The following is a 17,453-nucleotide window of genomic DNA, read 5'->3' on the forward strand; positions in this document are numbered from 1 at the left end:
TATTTTTACAGTATTAATGTGCAATGATCATGTTCCCCATGTCAAAGCAATCTCAAGTTATCCCACATGGTTGGCATATACTTGGGAAATCGCATACAATACATTTAGAAACAAACATATGTACACACTGATTTCATGCCTGCATATTAGTATGGATAGTCTAAGGCAAGTGTCTCCAATTCCTGGGCTGCGGCCCTGTACCAAGCCACAGCCTCTTCGGAACTGGGCCACACAAGTAGTGGGCGAGCATGAGTGCAGCTCCACTTACATGAGCGGCAGGCACTCACGCGCGAAGCTTCATTTGTACAAGTGGCAGACTCCGAAACACCAATCAATGGAGCCTCCTCCCCGCCAGTCCACCAAGCTGGAAAGGTGGGGATTGGTGGTCTAAAGAGCATCACAATCTAAAGGCTGAGCCTTCCCCTGTTCCCTTACAGTTGATAAGCTGTTTCAAATGTTGGAATAGCTGGGAAGTTAATCAAGGAATGTTAATTTTTAAAAGCTGAATTAGAGTTTTTCAACAAAAAAACTGCATACATTTTTATGACTAGATTCTGCTTAGCTATTTAAAGGTGGACAAGTTGAAGCCAAGGTTTATAAATGTAGGTGGCTTCTTTTGTATCAACCTTGGAATTCTATCCAAATCCACCAGTGTAATTTGCCAAAAATTATCTGTGATGGCTCTAAAATTAAGTTAAAATTAAGTACCTTGGGGACTATAACTTTGCAGAACATTGTGCAAAGTTGTACTTTGGTGGTATGCTTCATACAATATTAAGGGCAGCTCTTGGCCCTCAAAATGTTGCCCATAATACCAGTTTGGTATAGTGGTTAAAGCATCATAAAAGAAAGAGACCATAAGTTCTAGTTTTGCCTTGGGCATGAAGCCAACTGCATAACCCTGGGCCAGTCATTCTCATTCCTAGGAAGGAAGTGATGGCTAAGCACCTCCAAACAAACTTTCCCAACAAAAATTCAGGGGTTCTCCAAGCAGTCACCAGGAGTCAACACTGACTTGAAGGCCCAAAAACAAATGAACAAAACCCCACAATATCTAGGTAGAATCTATCTTTGAACAGTTGAACATTGGTAAGATATACTTACGTAAAATCTGATAACTAGATTTTGGTCAGGCATTATAATAAGCAATTCCCAGTTTGAATGGTTTTCAAACTGCTATTTTGTTGCTAAATCCCTAAATCATTTGTTGCTGGAATACTAGAATATGGTGTCTTCCATATTTGTGAAGTGTTGTCTAATTTATTGTTAGTCATGTTCTACCATAGATTGAAACTAGCTTAGTAGGTAGTTAAGACTGGGCTCTCTCACCTTAGAAATTTTGTTACTGTGATATAAATTAGAATTTTAAGGCTGTATTATATTTTGTCCCATTTTAATTTTAATGTGATTCTATTAGTGTTCTATTAGGACGCAGTGGCTCAGTGGCTAAGATGGTGAGCTTATCGATCAGAAAGGTTAGCAGTTTGAATCCCTAGCGCCATGTAATAGTGTGGGCTCCCGTTACTTGTCCCAGCTTCTGGCAACATAGCAGTTCAAAAGCACATAAAAATGCAAGTAGAAAAATAGGAACCACCTTTGATTGGAAGGTAAAAGCATTTTGTGCACCTTCAGCGTTTAGTCATGCGGGACACATGACCATGGAGACATCTTCGGACAGCACTGGCTCTTTGGCTTTGAAACGAGGATGAGCACCACCCCCTAGAGTTGGGAACAATTAGCACATATGTGTGAGGGGAACCTTTACCTTTACCTTATTAGTGTTCCATTGTTTTACATTGTTTCTTGATTTTTATGAAGAAGTTCTTTAAAGTTGTACGTTGTCTAGACAACTTTCAGGTAACTGTGAGGTTTAAAAATAATTTATTTTTAATGGGTTATCTGCTTTTGAGCTTAAACTGACAGTATATTTAGTATGGGATGTATACTGTGTACAAATACATGTATCTATAAACAAAGTATATTATAAAGTACACAAATATATACTTTAATGATACTAATATGCTTGTGGTCAGCTGGACTACCCTAAACATCATTGGTAGCTGACTTCAACTTTGTAAATAAGTATGAGTGTATGTATTAAATCCATGTTGCGTAGATTTGGATCCTACACATTTTTTGATGCTTCACAGGCAGCAGTGTTACATAATAGAAAGACTCACTGAAGATTCATATTATGCAAAGGAACTGAATGACAAAGGAAGAGAAAACAAAGAAACAATAGAACAGCATCTTCCAGAACACAATTTTATTTATTTTTTGCAACAGTATATTAATGGCAACATACTTGCATATATCAATTGCATGCCTGCACAACATTAATATATGTAAATATTATGAATAAATTCCATGGCATAGTATCATGGAGAAATGGAAGAATAGAAAGTGGTTTATTAGATGGGGTAGACACATCTACTAGTAGATGTGTCTACTTTTTTTCCAGATCCTATTTTTTTTAAAAAAAATCTAAATGTCTGCTTTGCTGGATCACCATACGTGTGGTACTACATTAATATTAAGACAAATGTACATCAATAATAGTTTGTTAAATTTGCATGCCACTTGACTCCCAGTGATCATGGGTGGTTTACAAATAGTTTAAAAACCTTTATAAATAAGAACCAATACAAACAAATCCCTCCCACAAAAACAACACACAAAACAATACACAAAACAGCACACACACAAAAATAACTGAACTGAGCATAGTACACAAAATTATCTTACCTTGTCAGTGACCACTTCAGCTTTAACCGCAACAATACACGAGTACACAATAGATACAAACTTAAGGTAAACCGCTCCAAACTCGATTGCAGAAAATACAACTTCAGCAACAGAGTGGTCAACGCCTGGAATGCTCTACCTGACTCTGTGGTTTCATCCCCAAATCCCTAAAACTTTAACCTTGGATTGTCTACTGTTGACCTACTCCATTCCTAAGAGGTCTGTAAGGGGGGTGCATAAGCGCACCAACGTGCCTACCATCCCTGTCCTACTGTCCCCACTTATTCATATTCATTTCCTGTATTCATATTCATGTTTATACTCACATCTGTTATCTTATACATGCTTGACAAAATAGATAAATGAAAGGAGGGAGGGAGGGAGGGAGGGAGAGAGAGAGATGGCAGAGAAAACAAACCTGGATAGGAACAAGGAAAAGGAAGAAAAGGGACATTAATCATATTTGCCAAAGGCCTACATGAAGAACATCACTATTAACAGTGGTAATGTTGCCTAGTTTGATAACAAAATGTCTGCAGGAAAACACCAAGCTCAGAAAGCATCAGAAAGGACTCCACATTTCAGTCCTTTGAAAGTGTAAGTGTGTGTGTGTGTGTGTGTGTGTGTTTGTGTGTGTGTATCTTGAATGGAGACCTCATTCCAGAGGACAAGTGTTGCTACAGAGAAGTGGCGCTTCTGGGTTGACAAAGATGGCATTGTTTAATCAATGGATCCTGAACACATTAATCTTGCCAAAGCAAAGGGGAAAACTGTGGAAGACAGTAATCAGGGCCCAGGCTCTGTATATTTGATAACCAGCACCTTCAATGGCACTCAGAAGCAAATTGATAACCATTTAAAAAAATGGTATGATGATGTCCATTTTTTTCTTTTGTTTTAGATTTTGGAAGTAAATATGGACCAATTTTATCCTTCTGTTCTTCTTTCTTTCATTGGGGAAAGTTATGATAAATTTACTGAAGATCAAGAAACTTGCCTTTTCTTTTTCATTTTCTAATTAAATAAACTTTAATTACTCATCTTTGTTTAGTATGGCATATGTATGCCATATATATTCAAGTTCAATATATGTTTGGCGTACAGTAAAAAAAAGATGAGTAATTAAAGTTTATTTAACTCAAAAATGAAAAAGAAATGCAAGTTTCAATTAAATTTAAAAAGCATTTTAAAGAAAAATTGAATTGTAATTCCATAAAAAAGCAAAATAAATCTTCCCCAGATGAAATAATCATTCCATTTTTTCATCTCAGTTATTGGTAGCACTTAATGTTCTAGGCACTGCCTGTAGTCACTATAACAGATGTTCAGTTTTTGAATTTTGATCCACATACAGTTGATTCAGAAAATAATGATTGTCTCAGCCACTTAATGGCAGGCATTGTAGAACATTATTATACCTTTGCAACTGAAATTTAATGTTAGGAAGAAATCAACAGGTAAATGTAGGCTGGTTTTGGAATTTACTGCTTACTGATTTAATAGTAAATCATTGCAATTTCTTTTGATTACTTTTGGTAACAATTAAGATTTCCAAAAATGTGTGTGTGTGTGTACACAGCATATATATGCTGCTCTTGTTGTATTCGGGTCTTTTCCCGTGTAAGATTGAGATTGAAGGAGCACCCATGGGCTCACCCCTCTTACCTGTCATTGCATATTTATACATGGAACATTTTGAAACTAACGCCTTAGATAAATCTGAACACAAACACAAACTCTGGCTTAGATATTTCGTGATTTGGCCACACGGGAAAGAAAAACTGGACAACTTCCTCACACATCTCAACAGCCTACACCCCAAAATACAATTCACTATGGAAATAGAAGCAAACAACTAACTTCCCTTTCTGGACATCCTAATCTACAAAAAACCCAATGGCTCTCTAGGACACACCATCTACCAGAAAAAAACACACCAACCGCTACTTAAACTCACAACCCCATCACCACCCTGCACAGATCAACTCTGTAGCCAAGACCCTCATCTCCAGAACCAAACGCTTAGCCGACAAAGACCACCTGAAAACTGAATTACACACTCTCACAAACATTAATCTCCAACGGATTCCAAAGAAAAACAATTACCAACCTAATCCAAAGGGAGACTCCCCCCAAGAACCGAGACACAGAACAGGACAACGGCATCACCCTCCTCCCTTACATCAAAGGCACCACAGATAAAATCAGCAAAATTCTCCACAAACACAATATCAAGACAGCCTTCAATACTGACCAAAAAATAGCAAACATCTTAAGAAACCCCAAAGACAAAATCCAGCTAGAAAACCAAGGAGTCTACGAAATACCATGCAAAATCTGCCCTGCAACTTACATAGGACAAACTAATAGAAGAATAAATGCACGCATCGCAGAACACAAGAACGCAGTAAGAAAAAAGAAAACACTTCCTCCCTTTTCCAGCACCTTAAAGCTACAGGAATGAAATTAATTTTGAAGGAACCAGGTTAATCTCCAAAACTGAACACTTCAACAAGAGAATAATTATGGAAGCTATCGAAATAGAGAAACACCCCTACAACATGAATAAACGTGACGATACCTCCCACCTACCAGACATCTGGAAACCAGCCCTAGTCAACAAATGAGCCCCACCCACCACCCAGGCCGTTACAACACAAAACAACAACGGACACACAGCCAGCACCAATCAGCACCAATCTACCAATCATGATACAACCACACAGCCAATCAATCCACTTACTGAAACAAAGCCAGCACTCCACACCCCCCCACCAAGATTTATAGAAAGACGGCAGCTCCGACCACGCTTTACACACACAAACATGAAGCCGAAAACACCAGCCTGAAGATGGTGAGTGAGACCTCGCTGAAACATTGCCAAGACAATCTCAATCTTACACGGGAAAAGACCCGAATACAACAAGACCAGAATACCTACACCCGTGAAAATCTACGAAAACACACACACACGTGTGTGTGTGTGTGTGTGTGTGTGTGCGTGTAAAATTTGAGAATTCAGAGATAATGGTGATTATAAGTGAATTACATTCTCTCATATTTTATGCTGAGAATTTTTTGGGTTTTTTTAGTTCTTAGATGTAGGTATATTATCAGTTTCCATAGTTCTTTTAAAAGATATGTAATTCATATAAGGCCAAGCGATCTGGTAGTCTGAGATGTGTGGCCTTATTCAAATATGGTGAATACTTAGGTTGAAGATGTATATGTGTTCTACACAAAACTAAATTGAATTAAAATGGTCTCCATATGCAAAATTAGAATTTGTAGTTAGATACTATATGAACAATTATGCAGAATTCATTATGTTTTATAATAAAGATTAGCTTTTAAATAAAAAAATCTGCAGGGAATGGAAGACATTTTATTTATAGAAATAATATGGTTTGGTTCTATGTACTTCGAACTTAATAGTTGAGATGTGCTGCTCAGAATTTGGTTGGTTGTTTTGAATAGATTTTAGACTTGCTGCATTCTCATATTTGAAGCTATTTGAAGTCCAGTTTGGTTTGCAAATACAATTTCTTTGTTTTTGATTGATATTTTATACATTAAAATGAATGTCTGTGTAAATCTGTGTCTTTTTATGGTGCATTAAGGTTGCACTTCATATCACACATGCTATGACTGGTTGAGGTTTTTTTAAAATTGAGCTCATATGGTAGCTAAAAATGAAATGGCATGACAAACAGAATTTGTTCAATGATTCATTTTTATTATCATAATGTTATGCATTTCCAGGAAATGCATGCTGACCTCAAAACAGAAGTGAAGAACTATGTAATAATCCTGAAACAAAAATAGCAAGACTTAGTGTTCAAAAACCATAATACAAAATCCATCAAGCTGTTCTGAATTATTATGTTATATGCTCTAAACACAGTGAATAATTTAAAACTATATTCACATTTTAATAAAAATATATTAAAATATACATAGTACTGCTTCTATATAACTTAATGAGATGCTTTCAAAACCAATTACATGTGTATTGCATATATTGCTTTAGGTTTTATTCTTGGATGAATTAAACAAAAGGAAGTTTCTATTTTTAATTAATGAGATGCGTCAGTGTCATTTTCAAATATATACATAAAATGCAAGCAACAAATGTTTTATTTTTTTCTGTTAAAAGCCTGCTCACAACTCTATTTTGTAAACTGTGGCATTATAAGAATTTAATCTGATACTTAGGGTAAATTGTATTATTCTTCAAAGCATTCCATAAAAATATCAATCTTGCACTCCCCTTAAGTCCTGAGTTCACATTTTTGACTCCTGGTTAGGATATCAAGTTGTAAAAGTTCTTTTGCAGCCCTGTTATAATCAAAACAGTTTTTCCTTATATTATAGTGCCATGGAATATATATTGTTCCAGCCCATAAATCTGCCATGATTAAGGTCACTGTTCTATGTTAGACAGCGAGTTACTTTTAATTACACAAGAAATAAATAATAGTTTTCTTCTTTTCTTCCTAAATATTATAACTTTTACATTATTTATTTGAAAATCCTAATTCTTGCAGTACATGCTAAATTAACTTAAGTGCTGCATAAAGAATGTGAAGGGTATATTAAGCTTTACAAAACCCCATAAAGTTTGTTTGTTTGTTTTATTGGATTTATATGCCGCCCTTCTCCCAAAGGACTCAGGGCGGCGTACAGCATTAAAAAACACACATTACAAAACTTAAAAGAAAATTAGAAACAATCCAAGTCACTACAATCTCATGTTTAATGCTTAATACATATTTAATAGGGCTCACAAGATATTTACGTTAATAAATTAAATGTTTAAAAAGGTACAAGCTTTAAAATAGTTTTGCCAAAAGAAGATTTTGAAAGTACCTGATATATCTTAGAATTGAGTTCTTCAGTGGAAAGTTTTCTTTGTTTTTCCTTTGGATTCTATTTGAGCTGGCTTCACAAATCACATTATTTTGTGTGTAAGTTGCTTTGGTTTTTAATATTTATGGCTTGTATATTACATTATTTTCCCTTAGAATGGCTTCACACCCCTCTACATGGCAGCGCAGGAGAACCATATTGATGTAGTAAAATATCTTTTGGAAAATGGAGCCAATCAGAGCACTGCTACTGAGGTACAGTATTCAGATCTTCTTCCTCCTCCTCTGCTTGTCCTTTTCTTTAAAATCGTGGTTCCTACATTATCCTGGTTTTCTGAAAACACAAACCACACCCAACCTTCAGTTCTCTTTCAGAGTAAGCATTATAAAAAGTAGAGAAAATGATATAGCTCGTCCTCGACTTACGACCACAATTAAGCCCAACATTTATAAAACATTTTTGAAGTGAGTTTTGCCCCATTTTATGCTTTTTCTTGCCAAAGTTGTTCTATGAATCTCTGAAATTGTTAAGTTAGTAACAATGGTATTAAGTGAATCTGGCTTCCTCATTGACTTTGCTTGTCAGAAGATCACAGAAGGTGATCACATGATCCAGGACACTACAACTGTCATAAATATGAGTCAGTTGCCAAGCATTTGAATTTTAATCATGTGACCATGAGTATGCTGCAATCCATCATAAGTGTCATAAACTGTCATAAGTCTCATTTTTCAATCCTCTTGTAACTTCAAAAGCTCACTAAATGAACTGTTGTAGGTCAAGGACTACATGTATGCCAAAGCAATTAAAATCATGGTTAGGAAAAAGATAAATATGGTAACTTTAGTTTAAAACTCCTGATATATTTCTACCTTTGCAAACTATCTTGTTCTCATTATGCCTTCCAAATTTAACTAGGTTAAATATTTCCCAACTTTTTTGATGCTGCAGTGCAGTGATAACATTTAACATTGCAGAGGTGCTCATTCATGAATAAATTTATTTACAAAGCAACCTTCTACCTTTAGCATTTGTGTAATATGATACAATCCCTTATTGGTTTCTTAATTTGTCACCTTTCTTGGTATGCAGTGATCCCACTGCAGGGTATCCAAGATAGTATGGTATTTAATAGAGGAGCCAAGCTTGCCTTTGTCAACAGCTGTTTTGCTATCCTTTCATTGGGCGGATACTGTTCCGTTTGACAGTGGCTTTTAAAATAATCCTTTCTGCTGCTGGAGCGGATTGAGGTCATGTTACATTGCAGCTTTTTGTTGCTGGGATGGACAGAAGCCATGTTCCCATTGCAGTTTTGCTGGATATGGAGCATTGTGTGGTTACTAAGCAACTGGACAGAAACAACAGTGCAAATGAATGAATCACTAGATGATCTTGGTGCCTACATTTCTCTGTTTGATGATGGCGATGATGATGATAACATGTTGCATGGTTATCTCCCCACATACATTAATTTATTTCTTGGGAGGATATGAAATTGATAGTGCGCTCATATTATGCTAGGAATGAGTAGCAGTTGTGTTATTCTATTTTAAGTGCATACATGGAACAGGATGAGATTGATAACACTTTTTCTGTGTTAGTTCTAAAACCACCTACTTTATTAACAGGCACTGCTGAGTATTTCTAGATTTGGAGTGAAACCATTTCACTTCCTGTCTTCTTTAAACAGAAGAAAGTATATAAACCCAAACCAACAGATCATCATTAGCTTCTGTTGTCCTAAAACCTCTTTTGCCATATTGCAGTTTGTTTTGAATGGCAGCATAAGGGAAGATTTACACATACTGGTGCTTGCTGGGCCATACCAACCAAAGTTGTGGCCCAAACCAGCAATCCCATTATTAGCTTTTGGGTGTTGTAACACTTCCTTTTTGTTAGATTGTAATTCATTTTAAAATGTGAGTAGAAGGAAGGCTTTGCACATAGTGGCACTTGCTGGGATGTGTGTGTATATCAAAAAAGGCAAGTTAAAGGCAGGCCTGTTTTAATATTCTGTTCCCAGTTTCCAGAGGAAAGAAACACATCTGAAGATGATAAACCATCTGCACTCTTCTTTATCCTTTTAAAGAACTCCACAAGGCATTTTGGCTTCAGCATTTTCATACTGTCTCCTTTTATGTGTCACATGAATTCCAACCTTAGTCAGTATTATGTTGCCTAATTCAACATGTCCATGCTTTCTTATATTCTCTGCTTATATTCTATTATATGTCCTTCTAGGAAACATTCCTGAAATTTCAGTATTTCAAGGTTAAGAAATACAACAAATCTGCATTCTGTACATTTAAAATGATATTCTTAATTACAACGATCCAATATATTTATTCCACCTAAATGATAAATAGAAAGGCCGGCTAAACATTTTCAATACCTGATATACCACCACAAGAAATGTCGCTAGGCCTCATACTTTATTTTCCAGTTAGGTTTACTATCTGGACAAGTCTGTTGTGGTCTGCCAGCAGACTGCGGAGCTGGCAGCAGTGTTGGACAGTAAGGAGGTTGGGGAGGAACATGGTCCAGCCCTGCAGTCTGGGGAAGGCTTGGACAAGGGCTCTGCAGTGGAGGCAGAGAGGGGCCAGGGCCATCTGGGAGTTATGTGCTACCTCCAAAGCCTCCAAAGTCAGACTTCAGCAAGGCAGAAGAAGAGGGGGAGCCTGTTCTCAATGCGGGTATGCGCAGAGCTGCCTGAAAGCAAGAACAGTTAAGACAAAAGGACGACTTGGGAGTAAGGCTTGGAGATGATTGGCCCTTACCATAAGACATAAAGAAGGAATAAAGGGACATGAGCCTTTGCAGAAAGCAACTTTGTTCGTTCTGTTCAGTTTAAATTCTGACGCTCCTTTTTGACTCTGTGCTCCATGTGGCCTTGCAAAGCTAATTGCCAGTTAGGTCTTTGGCAGCTTTTCAAGGGAGATAAAGGTGGGTGCTTATCAGCCTTATCCCGAAAGACTTTGCCAGACTTCTGTCGGACTCTTTACAAACTATTTGTGACTCATTACGGGCTATGAATGAACATAATTCACAGCCACTGAAATAAAAAGAGGGTTTTGAGACTAAGCGTGTGCTTTTTACTGTCTCAGGAAGCCTAGGTCAGAACAAAGTCAATCACTGAGGATGCAGTTTCATATTAGATATGATGGCAATCAACAACGTGTTTGATGTGGGATTCTACAAATGAATATCTCACCCTGAATATAATAAAAAATATTGCCCTATTGAAAAATGGTATGATTTGTGTAAGGGCTCTTTATACCAAAAAGGATTGAATTTTGTCTTTTGTTTACTTTTAGGCGACTTTTTTCTAAGCTTGCAGTGAATGGTCTCATAAGGAACACTGTGTTTAAAATTGTAATATTACCTCAGTGGTAAGTCAACTTTGGTGTGTGGTAGCCAAAAGCAAGCCTATTCCACTAAATGGAACTTGAGACTTTTCTCCAAAGCCATGCCTAGATAAAAGTCTGTAGAGATTCTCAGTCATCCAGGTCATGGTTTTCCCAAAGGTGATTTTTCAAGAGGCAACTGGACTTTCATGCTTTTTCTTTGAAGACATTTCACTTCTCATCCAAGAAGCTTCTTCAGCTCTGACAGGATAATAGGGAATGGAAGGATTTATATTCCTTGCAGAGAGCTGGTCATTTGTGTCCTTTTAGAGCAGTGTTTCTCAACCTTGGCAACTTTGAGTCCTGTGGACTTCAACTCCCAGAATCCCCCAGCCAGTTGGCTGGGGAATTCTGGGAGTTGAAGTCCACAGGACTCGCCAAGGTTGAGAAACACTGTTTTAGAGGGCCATTGAAGCACTTGGAGGTTTATCTGTGTCCTCAGGGTCACCTGAGGGATACTCCTGGTTCCTGTAGTCGTGCCTACATAGCACCAAACTAGTTTAACGCAGCATCTCTTTTCTTTCCATTCTAACAGGATGGGTTCACTCCACTAGCAGTTGCATTGCAGCAAGGACACAATCAGGCCGTGGCTGTTCTTTTGGAGAATGACACCAAGGGGAAAGTGCGACTGCCGGCCCTGCATATTGCTGCCAGAAAAGATGACACCAAATCAGCAGCGCTTCTTCTCCAGAATGATCATAATGCTGATGTTCAGTCTAAGGTACAAAAATTTACCTCTTTTTTCCAGGATAGTATCAAAAATAGGATGTTTACAAGGATTCCCCTCCTCCCCCAAATGAGCAGGATAAAATAATGCTTTTTTCCACTGAGATTGGAAGGGCGACCATTTGCTGTTTTTTGTATTATTCATATATTTATTAATTTATGGTTTACAGCATATTTATAAATTGTCTTAATGTGGATAGTAAGCATACAGCATTATAAAAGCTACTAATATATCAGATCCAGCATCCCCTCCCTTTTTGCTTACAGTTGCAAGAAGATGTTGGACTTAAAGGCACAATTCATTCTTCAGATTTGTTTTTCTTGTGTTGCATGTGTTGATTTCCTGCTAGCTTTTCAGTACTTTTTATCTTTGAAAATATAATCCAATTCATACTGTGCTTTAGATTCTGAAATATAAAATTTGATTATTTACTAGGGGGAAAACAACTGTTAAACAGTGTTGTTGTTGTTGTTGTTAAGTAGGTTTTGGGCTGTGTAATCTATGGAAATGTGAGATACCATACAATGACATTAGAAATTAATCACTTGTATCAGGAGTTTTCCCCCAGTAACAAGATTGTAATTCATTTTAGTGAACAAGTGAGCTTTCTGTCATTCTGCCAATCTGTAATATCTTTCCTCTTTTCTCCAAAACATGCTTCAACAGATGATGGTGAATAGAACAACTGAGGTACCAAAACCAACAGTTTTGTTAATCTATTCTTGCCAGCTCTTTTTTGAAAATCATTTCATCCCCCGCCACCACCATTCCATTCAGTTCAGAGTGTATCACATTTCATTTTTATGTACTCTTAGCAGAAATATATTCTGTCTCATCTTTTTTATTTTGTTTTGTTTTTTGGCTTTGAGATGCTCAAGATTTTTGTATTTGTTTTTCATAGTGGAATAGGGAACTAAAATAATGGGCCTGCAGAGGAATTATTAAATACAGAACAATTGCCTGTAACATGAATTTATTTCTGTAGCAGTGTAAATCCATTCCAAAATATTCATCTGGACAATTGGTTTGGATTGTTTATTGCTTGCAAATGGCATTTTTAAATTTTTTAAATTCTTTCCCCTCTTCATAATTTATTATGTTTTCAAGAGCTGGGCAATTTAATATACTGAAATCAGTGGAACTCTGTTCCAATTTAAAAGTATTCCCAGCTCAGCAGAGCTCAGATTCTATTTTCTTGAAGAAAAAATGATAAAAATGTCCACAATTGGATATTGAAAGCACTTAACAGAAGCTACCTCTTACTTTCACAGAACTGCTTTCTGTAGACAACCATGGAAATTTGCCATAGAAGATGGCTAACTAAGCATGGACATCTATAGTTTATCAACTCTTGGATCCATATTTTGTTAGCAATGTCCCTCATTTTCTAAATTATATGGAGAGTCAACAAGTAGCATGGCAGAATTTGATACAGTACTCAATAAGAAGTATTAAAAAAAATATTTTTTCTCCGAAAACAGAGGAAATGAGTTTTGCATCTGAACTTAGAAAAATGAAGAAATAATGAAATGAGCAAATAAGAAACCATAATATTTAATTCTTGTACAATTAGAATAGTCCAGAAGTAGGAGAGTAATTCTGGCTTATAGTGTTCAAATTTTAGTAACTATTGTGTGAAAAAAAGAACTGGATTTTCTAATTAGGACTGTTTTATTTTTGCAGAGTGGCTTCACACCTTTGCACATAGCGGCACATTATGGAAATGTTAATGTAGCGACACTTCTACTCAACCGAGGAGCTGTTGTAGACTTCACAGCAAGGGTAATGCGTTCTCATCTTCTGCACATAGAAATAACCGTGAATTTTCAAGGACATTTTCATTAAGTATATTGAAAAGGAAAGAAGAAAACAAGGAAGGAAATAGGAGAGGAAAGGAAATAAGGAAGGAAAGGAAGCAGTAAATCTATTCACAGTTGTGTTTATTTAAAGGCAATGATTCTTCATTCCTCTTTCCCTTAGAAATAATATCATGTTTCATAGTTGGAAATCAGTTGACTGTAATGCATTCATTATATTTTTATAGGATACCACTATAAATGAACAAAAAATATATCTAACACGGGTAATTCTCAATTTATGATCACAATTGAGCCCAACATTTATGCTGCTAAGCGAGACAATTGTTAAATGAGGGTTAAATGAATTACTGCAGTTAAGTTAGCAACAAAGTTGTTAAGTGAATCTGACTTCCTCATTGACTGTGCTTGTCAAAAGGTCATCACATGACCCCTCAGGACACTGCAACCATCATAAATATGAGTCAGTTGCCAAATGTCCGAATTTTGATCACATGACCATGGGGATGCTGCAATAGTCGTTGTAAAAATGGTCATAAGTCACTCTTTTCAGTGCCATTGTCACTTTGAACAGTCACTAAACAAACGGCTGTAAGTCGAAGATTACCTGTATTAATATTATATTTTTTCCTCTAAAAAGTGGCTAAAAATCTGGGTGTGTCTTATACACCGAATACAGCATTTTTTGCCTCCTGAAGACCCGCCCCTTCAAGGGCAGTTTTTTGCTCATTTTTGCCCTCCCTCGGAGGACTTTGCAAGCCCCCCCTCCCCGAGGCTATTCATGCCTTTTTAAAAAAAATACGGGCTGTTTTGGGGAGGTTTGCAGAGTGCAAAAACTTTTTCCCACCTTTCTGAAAGCTGTTTAGAGTGGTTGATGAGAATTACATTGATAAAATGCTGTCCCAGCAGAAACAAAGTTTTAGGTGCTATAGGTTGTCAGCTATTTCTTTCTCCAGCACATGGATAAATACACCTGGAAACATCTACTTACCTACCTTCTCTCTCTCTCTCTCTCTCTCTCTCTCTCTCTCTCTCTCTCTCTCTCTCTCTCTCCCCCTACCTACTTACTGTATTTCTCTCTCTCTCTCTCTCTCTCTCTCCCTCTCTTCCCCTCTGTCTACCTACATACCTACCTACTGTTTCTCCCTCCCCCAACCTATCTACTGTATTTCTCTCTCTCTATTGTTCTCTCTCTATCCCTCTACCTACCAACCTACCTACTCTCTCTCTCTCCCTACCTATCTACTGAATTTCTCTCTATTTCTCTTTCTCTATCCATCTACCTACCTACCTATCTACACACTCTCTCTACCTACGTACCTACTGTATTTCTCTCTCTCTCCCTTTATCTACCTACCTACCTAACTACTCTCTCTCTTCCTACCTACCTATTGTATTTCTCTCTCTTTATCTCCCTCTCTACCCCTCTATCTACCTACCTACTTTAAAAAAAATGCCTCTTCAAAACCTGGGTGCGTCTTATACTCTGGTGTGTCTTATACTCTGAAAAATACGGTAATCTCTATTTAAGTTAAGAATTGCTATGAACTTGGCATTCAAGAAAAAAATGTATGGTAGCAAAACCAAAAGCTTTATTAATCTAGAATATGCTTACCTCGACAGATTTTAACGCACCTGCTGCTTTCTCTCAATAATCAAGGTATTGCTTATTCCACCCATATCACTTATTGATGAAGATGGAAGCAGGCTTTCTATTTTGAAAGCTTCCTTTAAAATTCTTACAGATACGTTGAAGCACAACTAGGACAATATGTAGGGAAAGATCTGGGAAGGACATGACTTTCCAAGGAAATTGTCAGATAAGAGTCAGTATTGCCCACAACTGGATGATGAGTTGGACAGGAGGCTTAGAAGGCACCTACCATAGTATCTCTGCCTCTAAAGCAGGTGGGGATGGAATGATTGCACTTTCAGAGTTGAGAGTTTATCATTGAATCACAACCAGACAAATTAATTCTACTTTATTGTAAAGCTACGTTGATAGAATCTAGCGGTCTCCCAGTCTTCCAAGGTCTTTCCCACATATCATCATGGCTATAACAATTATCTCAGGATAATAAATTGGAAAGTTTGCTTTATTAACCCATTTTCCCACATAGATCTTAAGGTTTAAGGTTTAAGGTTTATTTAATTTATAAACCGCCCCCTCTCCCCGTAGGGACTCGGGGCGGTGTACAGACCGTTCAAAATCAAAACAACAAAAACATAAGATAAGACATTGAACAAAACAACACACACATACTGTCTGTATATAAAACCCCAAAACCAATTTAAATAATTAAAAACAATTTTAAAACCCGTTTAAAACCCCAATATAAAATTTAAAAAGCCATCCAGGAAAGATAGTGATAGATGTTCCCTTTGTAAATACAATTACGATTATAATTAGGCCAGACCAGCTACTCGAAACAGGTGGGTCTTGAGTTTCTTGCGGAAGGAGCGGAGATCAGAGGTGGTTCTAATATCGGGGGGGAGGTCGTTCCAGAGGGTTGGGCCCATCACAGAGAAGGCCCTACTCCTAGGCACCGCCCGCCCGCACTGTTTAGCGGAAGGAACCCGGAGGAGGCCCTCTCTGTGAGAGCGGATTGGTCGCAGGGATGTATGGGGTAGAATGCGATCCCGCAGATAACTAGGTCCCGAGCCATGGAGCACTTTGAAGATGACAATCAACACCTTGAAACGCACCCGAAAAGCCACAGGTAGCCAGTGCAGCTCACGCAGGAAAGGTGTTACATGGGAGTACCTAGTACTCCCCATAATAACCCGCGCGGCTGCATTCTGAACTAGCTATCTTCATATGGATCATGTTACTTCTCTAGGGTCATGTTACTGTCACTTCATAATTTATTTTGTTCTCACTCTAAAGTATACAGTGATTGGTTTGTTTTATATCAGCACAATATCTAAATCCACTAAATTATCTAAATTATCTTTATCTAGAATGCTATATTTTGAGGAAAACAATTGAATCCTTCATTTATCTCTATGAATCATTTCATGTTGATCAAATTCACCTCATTAGGACACCAAAGTAACTCTTATTTCCGCAAGAATAAACACTTTCTTATTACAGCAGGTCTTAGAAATTATTGAATTATATTTCTGTGATGACCAAGGCTTTTATGTTTTAACTATTCTTGATAAACCGGTTTGCATTGTTTTTTTAAAAAAAATATAGATATTGGCCTTTAAAGAATAATGCCATCAAATAAATTTAGAAATATTTTGAACAAGCTGAATAAGTATTTATATAAAGTAACAAATGTGTGCTCTTTTCTATCTAATTCTTGAAATCGTGCAAATAAAACCTTACTTTTTAAAAAACAAGAACAACAATACAACTTTTCAGCTGGAAGTTACCACCATCCTAATTGTTCTTACACGTACATTTTATTTGATTCAGTAGGATTAATTTTGGAGCAGATACAGTATACACAGGATTGTGCTGTTAATTTTGAACATCTTATAACTCACCATCTAACAATTTTATTTATTTGTCATATTTAGACACTACTTATAACTCCCTCACAGAGCAGCTATTATTAACTGTCTGGATAGTTGGATGGGCTCAGCTCTAATGTTTTTTCCCTACTTAATTTCTACATCTTAGTAGGATTGGTTTTCCTCATACATTTAAAGTGCTTTTTAATATTTTTTCCTTCTATCCTTCCTTCCTTTTCATGCCAAAGCCTTACCTACTATTCATGAATAAGAAATGAAGCAAAATCTTCAGGCCTCTTTAAGACATTTTAATGCAAATAATTTGTTATGATAATTGGCTTCATTGTTGCGCTACTGTGTTTATTTCTTTAGGTATTTGATAGAATATAAATATAGCTATGAAGGTCATTTTGTCTTTCATATTGTCTG

The 17,453-nt window shown here is 36.9% G+C and overlaps 1 protein-coding gene across 22 annotated transcripts in view; it reads left to right on the forward strand.

Annotated features, from left to right (window-relative positions):
• Nucleotides 1-17,453, forward strand: part of ANK2 (ankyrin 2) — a gene marked incomplete at its 5' end in the record, with an annotated part of 311,705 nt that overhangs the window by 199,686 nt on the left and 94,566 nt on the right. For 18 of the 22 annotated variants that reach the window (XM_081960494.1, XM_081960477.1, XM_081960492.1 and 15 more), the window contains 4 exons: nucleotides 7,770-7,868; nucleotides 11,554-11,739; nucleotides 12,412-12,435; nucleotides 13,429-13,527. In XM_081960494.1, coding sequence (XP_081816620.1) covers nucleotides 7,770-7,868; nucleotides 11,554-11,739; nucleotides 12,412-12,435; nucleotides 13,429-13,527 — 408 coding nt within the window. The remainder of the gene's footprint in view (nucleotides 1-7,769; nucleotides 7,869-11,553; nucleotides 11,740-12,411; nucleotides 12,436-13,428; nucleotides 13,528-17,453) is intronic. The other 4 variants (XM_081960489.1, XM_081960491.1, XM_081960478.1 and 1 more) reach the window with 1 other exon arrangement.

The sequence above is a fragment of the Natrix helvetica genome (genome assembly GCF_964273705.1).
Source record: "Natrix helvetica genome assembly, chromosome: 7".
Lineage (NCBI taxonomy): Eukaryota > Metazoa > Chordata > Lepidosauria > Squamata > Natricidae > Natrix > Natrix helvetica.